The sequence below is a fragment of the Spodoptera frugiperda genome, chromosome 31 (genome assembly GCF_023101765.2).
Source record: "Spodoptera frugiperda isolate SF20-4 chromosome 31, AGI-APGP_CSIRO_Sfru_2.0, whole genome shotgun sequence".
Lineage (NCBI taxonomy): Eukaryota > Metazoa > Arthropoda > Insecta > Lepidoptera > Noctuidae > Spodoptera > Spodoptera frugiperda.
In genome coordinates, this window is record NC_064242.1 from 7,814,262 (window position 1) to 7,826,548 (window position 12,287).

At 36.8% G+C, this 12,287-nt stretch overlaps 1 protein-coding gene across 1 annotated transcript; it reads right to left on the minus strand.

Moving 5' to 3' along the window:
- On the minus strand, positions 1-9,720 carry LOC118276256 (organic cation transporter-like protein). The gene is made up of 4 exons (XM_035594503.2): positions 9,478-9,720; positions 1,687-2,032; positions 1,201-1,608; positions 1-1,105 (listed from the first exon to the last, which is right to left on the minus strand). Exons 1-4 carry the CDS (start codon positions 9,506-9,508, stop codon positions 406-408), a joined length of 1,485 nt encoding a protein of 494 aa, XP_035450396.1. The 5' UTR covers positions 9,509-9,720; the 3' UTR covers positions 1-405.
- Between the last annotated feature and the right edge of the window lie 2,567 nt (positions 9,721-12,287).

Consider the following 12,287-nt stretch of genomic DNA (forward strand, 5'->3'; position numbering starts at 1 on the left):
TGTCGTATCACAGTGCTACTTCCGTGCTTAGGTACTAACTACCAGAGAAGATATTAAACAAGAGCAGTTTGCGCATACCTGCTCTTGTAACATATAATAATGATTCTTGGGAATGGTCTTGCTGAAATTCACATCACTCTTCAGCTGATCACATAATCAAAACATAAAGAAAAAATAATATTTTCTATAAGTACCTTTTCTTCGTGATTTTCCTCACAGGATTTCTTTGTTGTGTGATTTTTCGCGGTGTTACCTTAACCTATTGGTTCATTATAATCACTGTTTTCCTATGTACGGATTCAATCGCCGAATTATATTTACAAATTTGTTTACTTAAAATCTACACACACATTAACTATTTACATAAAATACTTTACTCTATTTTTCCTTATTGTACATTTAAGTCTATTTTTTCAGAGGTTTCGTTTTTTTTCCAAACGCTTCACCCTCTTCTATAGTGGTTGTCAATTCACAACCTTTAGTCTCTGGTAGACATAAAGTTATAAAGGCTGCTAACAGTGGCAGAATAGCAAACGCCACTGGGGGCATCCACAACGCTGTATCTCTCATTCCTATCACAAAGGGTGCTACCATAGAACCAATCCGAGCTGCCATCGACGAGAAACCCAGAGCAGCATTTCGAACAACAGTTGGGAACATCTCGGTACAATATAAATATACAACCAAAAATACAATAAAACTGGCAACTACCCCTATACTGGCACTAATTACTGAGCCCACTCCTTCCGGTATCACCGCCAATATTAACAAGCAGATGGCACAAATAATGTGGAATGTAATTACGATCGTTTTTCTCCCCATAACTTTCATCAAAGGTATGGCTAAGAACGTGCCCAGTAAAGTGACACCTGCACTGCACGCTACGTTTATAAAAACGTTGCCACTCAACTGACCCACATACTGCGATACGCCATAGAAACAGTAGCTACACGCCAACCAGTTAAATGCCATGGCTATAATGTTCTTTCTAAGATTCGGAGTCCTAAAGAGATCTAAAAAGTTTCCTTTCTTCAGCTGGTGTTTCTCTAAAGATGCCTGGTACGCCTCGATATCTGCTCTGATGTTATCTGTGGGGCGATTGTTCCTGTAAGAAGAAGAAGAAGAAAAGTTTTAGGCAATTAGATTTAATTTTACCATGGAAAGCCTGTCTGAATTATTGTTAAAAATAAGCATACTTACACTTTAGCAACTCGTTCCAATACTTCAATAGCTTCGTCTGTACGTTTAACTGCTATGAGCCATCTGGGCGTTTCAGGGATGAGGAAGAAATATGATAGCAGAATTACTACAGGAGCAGATATTGATAATTGAAAATCAGAATAATCTCTGAAGAAGTATGCGAAAAGGGGCAATGCCATATGGCCCAAATTAAATGGGGCTTGGTAAAGGGCTGAGATGAGATCTCTGTACTGTGTTCCCACGAACTCCATAACGATGACAAATCCAGTGACCATAGTGCCACCCACTGACATCCCAATGATAAATCTTAAAAAGGTGAATGTCCAGTAATCTGGAACAAACGCAGCGCCTACACCACACGCTATCTGCATCACTACAGCTACTAGAAGAGGGTTTTTTCTTCCGAACCTAGAAAGCAAAAATATTACATTAATAATGAATCTTAAAAACCTGATATCACAACGAAAATATAGATGAATAAGGTACCTGTCTGACGCCATTCCAAAGAAAACACTGCCCAATAATGTTCCTAATTGAAATATTGTCTGCGTAAAGCTCGTGAGCCATTTTCTATCACAGATCAAATCCCATTCTGTTATGATAGTATTCGTGAATATTGAAGTATCGTAGACCGGGTCAGGACACGGGCATGTATTATTAAGTTCTGAACCGCCACAGCTATATGACACCTTTGGTGACAAAAACAAAATGGCCATTTGGTGGAAGGCAACTGGGAACTTCGTTAAGAATATCAAAAGACATAACCAAAGATGGTATTTTCCAAATGATCCAATCACCTTCTGAATCAAATCTTGTTGTACTGCGGGCTTCACTGAAATAAGGAAAAAAATAACTTTTAGGTGAATGTCAACATTATCTTAACACGAAGGAATGTGTTTACGTATGTAGGTATGACCTTGACGATTACTAATAAAAACCGAACCACTGAAATTAATACTTAGCGTAAGACATTTTTTTATATAAAATATTATGAAAAAACCGCATGTTAAACAATTGTTCGCACTTGAAAAGTTTGATTGACATTCCTTTATCCTACCCACCACATGTCTATCACAGCGTGAGTCAACAAGTCATAGTCATTATGATTATCAGAAAGACATCGTTGATGTATAAGTCTTCGGGATAAATTAAGATTAAGTGAAAACGTGACATAGTTCATATTGATAAAGTGTAGAAGCAACAGGGTTCACGAATGCAGTACAATTCGTTTTTACTATTTGGTAACTTGCAATCTATGTTGTAAAATAATTACTTCGTATCATGAATGTTTTCACAACAGAGCACAATGACACTAAACCACAACAAATGCAGTCCTATACATACATACAGACATATATATCAAACTATCAATATTTTGCACAGGATTTCTGCAAGGCACGTATCAGGTCTGATAGTGGCAGGCTATAATATAGTATGTAGCTACTATCAATCGAGCTCCACTTGCTACTAGTTATAGTTGTTCTTATAATTGGTTAGTGTTAACCAAAACCAGATCATACAACTTTTCAGGTTCGGTTATCTAACTTTACGACACACTTAGTCATTGATACTTGAAAATAATAACCAAATACATATAATAGCAACTCTATACAAGTATAAAAAAATCCTATTCACGTAGCTAAACTGTCAAATAGACTATTTCATTTTAATGAAAGTTCAAACGTTACCTAACTACTGGCAGTATAAATAAAAAACTGCATAGGTAATTATATAATATTACTTAAGTACATAGTGTGAATAATGTAAAAGTTATGTAGATAATTCCCACTTCCGAAAGAATTTCAGGATATTCTCTCTAATTACCTCTAATAAGTAAAATTCTGGCTCCTATACGGGGGTTGTCTGTCATGTACTGTCGGCAAAATTGACGGTACAATGGCAATGAAATGGGCCGGCTCGACCGGAGTGATACCACGGCCTCACAGAAAACCGACGTGAAACAACGCTTGCGTTGTGTTTCGTTGTGTGAGTGAGGTTACCGAAGGCCCAATTCCTCCCTTCCCAATCTTCCCCATCCCCGATTCCCGAACAACAACCCTAAAATTCCTAACTCCCAAAAATCCGGCAATGCACTTGTAACGCCTCTGGTGTTTCAAGTATCCATGGGCGGTGGCGATTGCTTACCATCAGATGATACGTCGGCTCGTTTACCGGCGTGTTTCATAAAAAAACACCTTTTAAACAAAATCCTATGGGTTTACCATAGGATTTTGTTTTTTCGCCACCACCATGTTTTCCCTGTGGTATGATGTGTGGATGGTCGACCGCCAACTTAGTCAATTGTTATTTAGTATAATATTGTTTACCAATAAATTATGCTAAAACAAACTAGTATTATAGTATACATTTGTCCGTATTATCGGAAAATTCTTGTATAAAGTCAGACTAGGTCATGGTCAATTTGTAAGTAAAATAGTGAACACTTAACGTCTAATGAACATAAAATGTCTTATTACACAGTTTTTATATCTTAATCTTAAGTATGTATACCTAAGTAAGGTGCAATCGAGTAGAAGAAATAATGTTTGGGGTTGGTATGGGAAACGTAACATAAAACAACTTTTGTTCAAAGAAAAATAGTCACTCTCACACTTCTTCAGTTATGTTAAGTATCTTCTAATATTCTCATCTAAACTGTATGTTGTAACTATTGAAAAGTTATAAAGTTCAATGATCTTTTGTCCAACCCGGAATCGGAGCCGCGATCATTTGTTTGTTTGACAGACTTACGACCTTAGAACCGACAAGGAAGTTTGTCAATAAATTATTGATAAAATAAGAAATGGAGTATTATTAACTAGATATTTATAAATACACACTAGATATGTATAAATAGAAGATAAGGTAAAATGAGTGGAGCTAACAAATCATTGTCTTTCCGCTACTCAATTAGGTGTACTTCCATATTATTTTATATAGAATAGAATCAGGCGTTACTTTGCGGAAATCCATGTTACCCTAACAATACAATAGATTGATAGAGGGCGGTGCTGCACACCGTATGCTGAAAATACATCTATAAGCGGAATGAAAACTAACAATCTGTTGTACCTATTGTTAAGTATATTATTTTTAACAGACTTCAAACAAAACTTCTTAGCTTATGAATATATGTACGTGATTATCTCGCGTTTGGCTGAATTCATTTGTATGCGGTTTTCAGCATAGTCTTTTTGATATTTAGGAGAAGGTTACATATAGGGTTATTAACTGACTTAAAAAAATGGAGGCGGTAAAAAAATTTAAGGCGGAAATTCCCTTACATTAAAGATGATGTTAAATATTATCAGTTACCTAAATGCAAAATAATAACACACTTTCCAGAAAACAACATTATATTATTTAGGTACAATATATGAATATAGGTACAATTTATCATTTATCATACTTGTTTATCATTCGAACTGTTCCTACTCTTTGACCGTGTTTATAAGGACATTACACTTATTGCAATCTGGTGTAATTCTACTGAGAAGTTGTCGGAAAGGTCCAAAGTCCAAGCCCAGGGATTCCTGAGCAAAAGTATTATTGGATAGGTAATTTTGAGCAATGATGTAACACACATAGCTTTTGGAAAGTGGAACCAGGATTTCCATCCTCTTCCAAAGATTTCATAGAATCTCTGGCATCATCACTAAAGAAATCGAACTTACTGCCGCACTCAGAGAAATTTAATGATTACTTAAACTATTCCTTAGTAAAGATTTTGTTCCGAAAACAATCAATAAGGACTGCGTTAAGTTAACCAAGTTAATTTGCTACGAACATTTTATTCGCACTAAACAAGGTCGGGAGAATCACTTTTATTTATCAGATAATTAATATTATTTACCAAGGAGATATAATTGTTAAAAAATTAAGATGGTACCTACTGTAATTTATTGGCCATTATATTTATTTATGATCTATCGATGAACAAATCGGATAAAGAAGTTTGCATCAATTCATAAAATGACGTAGGTACTTAAGTGTAATATACAATGTGATAGGCGTGGGACTTCTAACCCGTTAAGGCTGAGTACTACATCTAATTGTATCGACAAAAAAAATAATATGGGGGGTTGAACCCCTAATTGAAAATATTGAAAAATAGTGATTTTTTCGGTAAAAATAATTCACAAATGATTTTTTTTCTCACCAAAACATTATCAAACATATGAAAAAAGTAATGAATTAGTTAGCCAAGGTTATTAGCTACCGTTTGTCGATTTTTTTTTTGTTTCTAAAGTAAAAAAAAAAAAAAAAATAGCCATAACTTTTAGGGGGAGGGGATTCGACCCCTTCGACCCCCGACTTTTGTCGATAAAATTAGATGTAGAACTCAGCCTTAACAGGTTAGAAGTCTCACCCCTATCACATTGTAGAATCCAGAATATATACTTTTTATAACTGTTTTCGAACTTCCACTAGGACCTTCTCCTGCATGGGAATCCGGAGCAGGTTTACTTAGAGGACTCGGTGCCCCCTACAGGTGCAAAGGGTGGCCACCGGGATGGTTTTAATGAGGTAAAAATCCAACACTCCCTAGTCTGTCTTTGATCCTCAAAAAAGCTAGGTGCCTTTTGAATGTATCCCCCCGTCATAAAATAAAAAGGACCTTCTCCTGGATATTCAGTGGGTTTACCTATACATCATCATCATCATCAGCCGAGAGACGTCCACTGCTGAACAAAGGCCTCCCCCTTGGTTACCTATACATAATTATACACAATACAAAATATTGTGCGGAAATTAAGCCCGAGACAATATATTACTTATATCCTGACATTCTATTAACACACTACTTAATGAAAATTAAAATGAGTACCTAATGTACTATTTTACTTTAATGAACATTACATTACATTTCAAATGGTCTATTGTTACATTGTTCGTCAACGTAAATTAGTTTTTAGATATCCTAGTCTAGATTAGGCACGTGCGAATTGCCGAAATAACATAGGTATGTTATTGTACTACACTATCCATAGATTTTAGATTGATACCCGTTTTAAAATAAAAAACCGGCCAAGTGCGAGTCGGACTCGCTCACGAAGGGTTCCGTAACAGCAAGTAGATGACATATTATAAAAGTTATAAAATAACTTGGTTTTACATAGTGTTTGTATGAACGACAAAGTTATATTTGCGGTTTTTGAAAATGTTTTATTTCTTAAAAACTAATAATGTTATCTCATTCAAACCAATTTTCGTTGTTAGTTTCAATTGAAATCTACAACATATATTTTTTTTAGTTTTCTCACTCTCTTATTTTAAAAGTTAGAGGGGGGGACACTCATTTTTCCACTTTGGAAGCGTCTAACTTTCAAACGGTTGATTTTGACGAAAAATGGTTTTAGGAACCTTAATGTCTTTTTTAAAGACCTATCCATAGACACCCATCACGGATATGTTAGCTGAAAAAAAATTTTTTTAATCAGTTCCATGTATGGAGTGCCCCCCTTTAATTTTTAAATTTATTAATTTTTATTCAAGATTCGAATAGCGGTTATCGAAATACATCAACCTACAGAGTTTCAACTATGTAGGCCCAATAGTTTCGGAAATAAATGGCTGTGACATACGGACGGACGGACGGACAGACAGACATGACGAATCTATAAGGGTTCCGTTTTTTGCCATTTGGCTACGGAACCCTAAAAAGCTATTGAGTATGGAAACCATTCTAATATCTATTAACCGGGTAGCAAGCAACCCTCTCAGACAAACCCGAATAACCCATAATATTTCAGATATTACAAAAGTGCCAATGATCAATTCGATTTTTTCGCGTATAGCATGCGTTAAAAATTGACAGCAACTTTAAGAAAATTAACGTTATCATAAGGGCCCCTAAACCTGGGCTCGCTGTTATAGCATCAGTACATTATAGTAAAGAGGGAATCTCTTTGAGGCTCAAGTGACATGGCGGGATAAGTCATTGGATGATTTACCAACAAGCAAAAAATAGAGGGCCCTCAAAAAAAAATATACCAGGGCACGCCAAAACACGTTACGCTACTGACCTGAATCAAATCATCTGTGAACCCATTGGCAGGATTATATATTAAAAATCAATGAAGTATGCCAATATTTCCCAAATCATTCATTATGAAACAGGTAAAATCAATTACACTAACAATTCTTATTTGGAATTATAACCACATTGTGAAAGTACCCAGTACCCGACCGACGTTTGATGTTTGGGCAAACACTGTAGGTAAAGGTCGTTATAAACAAACAAGTTCCGATCTAACTGAAGAAAGTATAAGCTTGCTTCGAATGTTTCATTTCATAGCTGTATCATTAATCATTACTTTTACTTACGAAAGGATGTCAACAAACGATAGGATGAAACTACGTCTGATTGGTTCTAAAAAACATAAGATGGATTTTATGTTAAATGAAGCGGTAAATAATCAAATATTCAACGTCAGTACCTAATACCCCTTTTCATTAGCTATGTTGTGAGTTTTGCATACTTAGTAGGTTTATTTTATTGGCATTACTTATCTTAATATTGGACTCGGATCGAGAAATCGGGAAACTGATTACATGGATTTCATAATAACTGATGAAAAATGGGTACTTCTGTTACTTAGTAGCCCTTAATGTCAGCGGATTCGCCCGAGTTCCCGTGGGATTAATCACCCAAGTCAGTTCATACCCTATCTGTGTAATAATAATAATAATTTCATCACAATCCTTTCAGTTAGTTTCAACGTGATTGACGGACAAGCATTCAAATATTCCAACAAATAAACTTTCACATTTATAATAGTATAGTGTGATTAGTTTTGTGAAATCTATTATCTAAGTAAGTACTTAATAGAGAAATCAATGTTATATTAGAAAATAATTTCCTAAAATTCTGAACCAAGTTTACTATTGATACAATATACTGCCATACAGTCTGTAAGTACTAGCAACCATATTCACTACGGGGCCAACGAGTATCAGGCATTCTTTATCCTTTTTTTGTTCGAGTACCGACACCGAACACTGTATTTACTTTGGTATGACTTTTTGTATGCAGAACCTGCTTTAACATTTGCATGCATTTTTTGTTGTTATTATACATGTGTATATGTAACCTTTTAAATGCGTGTTCTATTATTATTTATTCGGTTAGCTTTCGATTTAAATATTTTCTGTTCACTGTTCACTTATGATTATGATTTGGTCGTTTAGTATGAATACAATGGTCACAAAATAAGAGAATCTTCTAAATTTTGTCATTCTATGGAACAATATGGTATAAACGTCCTGAAACGTCCAAAATGAATAATTCGGATTCATAATATTTATTCTGCGTTACATAGGTACACACTTTAATAAACAATGTCATTTATAATAATACATTTTATCCTTATATTATAGAAATGCATTTAAATAAACGAATTATTCTGAGAATACGATAAGCTTCGCTTGGCTCGTCTTGGCGGGGGCACTCCCGTGCCTCCAGATACCTAATTATAACAACTAGTTGTCGCGCAACCTCCGTTAATGTTTGTATGAAGTCCAGGGAAAGTTTAATAGGTGAGAAAAAGAAACATTTGAGGCGGTACGGAGTTTTCCGGGTCAGCTAGTCAACACTCGGTTCTTTTTAGATTTTGTATATTTAAGAGAAATTATCAAAATTTGATTATTCATTTTTGGGTTACTTTAATAAGTTTTTGATAATGTGGGTAATGATGTCTTGATGTCATTGATTTGTCAATACTATACACGCGGTCTCACGCTATTTTGGAAGTTCTTAAAATATGGTCGTATTCCTGATCCAGTAATAACAAACTCTATTATTTTATTAACTGGAAATGCTATAAGAATCGATGTTTAACAGCAACCAATTTTATTGACCACTCACTACATGTCAGCTGCCAGAGTTGATCTTTTATTTTGTTACGACTATAATACATGTTAGCAGGTGCGTAATGAAATAACACTTAATAGAGTACCGGGTAGGTAGGTAGTAGCTGCGTTAACGTATGAAATAAAAAATATTTAGTTCGTTTGAACGTTTACGTACCAATTTGCCAAAGACGATTGATAATTTGTAAATCATGTATAAGAAACCTGCATAATATTTATAATATACCATTTCGTTTTCACTAAAAACTAAAACTCACCGGTAACTTTGGAATTTAAAACATTCACACATGTAAGAATTTCTTACTGTCAATGCTAAATTGCGAAGGCCTATGATATCGGGGTTAGTACTCCAAGTTGAAGTCAATACACTCACACCTCACTTTCACTATAAAAAATTTCGCTTACCGTTTCGCTCCTGCACTTCCATGGTGTTCATTTTAGCATGAATTTAAGTATAGCAGTATAATCACTGGTTGAAGGCTAATACTGTCACGCTATATTGTTGTCATGGGCACTGAGTTAAGTGAATGCGGAGATCTGCACTACACGGCCCACTATTGCAGACTGAGGACATTGCTTTGTTACTCGTACTGTACCAAGAGTTGCGCTCGCGCACAGCCGCACGCCATTCTCTTGCGCTATCAATGTTATTTACTAGACGCGAGAAACGTCACTTTACCGATATTATTGTGACAGTAGGAAACTTTATGATAACAACACTATCTGATGAAACATTTGTTTCCGAGTTTTAGTTGTGCACATATTATGTTCCTGTGTTAGTTACTTAGGTATTAGTTACCTATATAAATAAAGTAATTAAATGTGAATGTGTTTTTAGGAAAATCATCCAATGGCTTCTCCCACCTTGAGTTAGGCCGTGTGGCTAGAGAGAGAGAGAGAGTACCACACTCTTACTGACTCAAACCACCCCGTTCCGACTCCTGCTTCGAGATTTAGCTCGAAGAAGGAGTTTAGCCCTTAAAACTTTAGAAGGGCTTTAGCCCTTCTAAAGTTTTATGTATAGATAGATATTGAATTATGTCTATATCTATTTACATGTATATTTAGAAGGTAGTGTATCTAACTAATTAGGTAGTGTACTGAAGGTATCGGCTTAAAATTTGAAACAGTTGTAGATTTTTGTCTGGCATAACATATAGGATACTTTTTATTCCACGAGATCGCGAAGGAGTCCGCTGGTAAAAACTATATGTAGATAGGTAAGGCTGAATTCAATCTTCAAACAAGTTTCTGAAATAAATGTTCAAGGATATTGATGATATTTTTTTCCTTCACGTTGTGTTTTAACAAACACTAAAATATCCATAGATCACAGTACCAATAATTGTTACATGTGGGAATCGAACGCAACACGTTGTGCATCAGCCAATCCTTTATCTACCGCGCGAAATGTCATACAAAGAGTTCAAATTGTGAGTAATTGTGCGGGCGGAAACTGAACTGAAGTCACATCAAACAAACACTAAGAGCGCGTTCAAAAAAAAGCAAAAGCAACGTCACGCCTTTTATCCCCGAAGGGGTAGGCAGAGGTGCTCATTACGACACGTATTAATACCGCTATACAATGTACACCCACTTTTCGCCATTTGTGTTATAAGTCCCATGTATGTAATAGGTGATGAGCCTGTTGGCATATACTGGACACAATAAAATTTCAGACTCCGTGCTACTACTGAGAAATTTTCGAAAAAAGCTCAGTAATACTTTGCCCGACCCGGGAATCGAACCCGAGACGCCTTGTCCGGCACTCGCACTTGCGACCACTACCAACGAGGCAGTACAAAAATACCTTATTATGTAGTTAGAGGTACAATATATATCTAAATTGAACTTGATTACGTTGATCAGCGACTTGGTAACCACCATATACCATTACGTCTGAATCACGAACGCTCCGTTTAGACCGTGGATAACTAGTTATAACCAGAATGTTTAAATTGTCCCATGTAACATGTAATATAATTTATGACCGACTGAAAGAATGCGAACTGGTCACTATGTCCGATCCTATACCTACATAAATAAAATTAATTATTATCGAATTGTACGTACGACAACTCTTAGGCCAGCCGTACACGGACGGCGTATTTGCTGTATCAATCATACGGGGCCCCAGGGCCAGCAGTTATAACCGACTGCTTGAAGCCGCGACGGCACGATGAACTATAGCCATTCATTCGCTGCCGTACACACGACTGCTCGAGCAGTCGCGACCGCTTCAAGCCGTCAACTGCACGATAAAATTCCATCGTGCCGTCGACCGCTCGCGAGCAGTTGCGAGGCATACACGGACTGCTCGAGCCGTTGACTGCTCTAGAGCAGTCGACAGCTCTTCGACTTCCCTCCCCCCGCCCCTTGCGGCCGGGGGAGCGGCCGCCCTAAGGCCAGCCGTACACGGACTGCTTCAAGCAGTTATAACCGACTGATTGAAGCCGTCCGTGTACGGCTGGCCTTACGGTCCGTTCACATTTAAACGGAACAGGCGGCGCGTATCATCACAGACAAATATATAGAAAAAGACTTGACCGTTCACACTCGACCGATGATACGTCGGTACGTTGAGTGTGAACGGCCAATTGTTTTTCTATACATTTCTCTGTTTTGGCGTTACGCGGCAGATATTACTTGACGCATGTTCCGTCGGATATGAACCAACCCTTACATTTGTTTACAGACTGAAAACAACTGTAAATTAGACTTATAAGTATGTAACTAATTGTTTTATTGTGCTCATTGTCAAAACTATTTAGTTACCGCTAAAAAATAATTGTTAATAAATAAATAAAATCCCTGTCCTTGCGATCTCCATCCATTGTAGACCAGCCACTTGTATTAAATCGTCTGCTCAGCGAACAGCTTCCTCTCTTTTTTTTATGAAACACGCTGTTAAACGGGCATACGTATCACCTGGGGCCTTCGTCTGCTATTACAATTGTGTCAGAATGGTCGATCACTGAGCAGTGCAAGAGGGACGGAGCTATGTAGGTTGTATAGAAGACTAAGGCCCCTGATAGTAAGCAATCGCCGCCGCCCATGGACACTTGAAACACCAGAGGCGTTACAAGTGCGTTGCCGGCTTTGTTGTTCGGGAATCGGGGATTGGGAAGATTGGGAAGGGGGGAATTGAGCCTCCGGTAACATCACTCACACAATGAAACACAACGCAAGCGTTGTTTCACGTCGGTTTTTAGTGA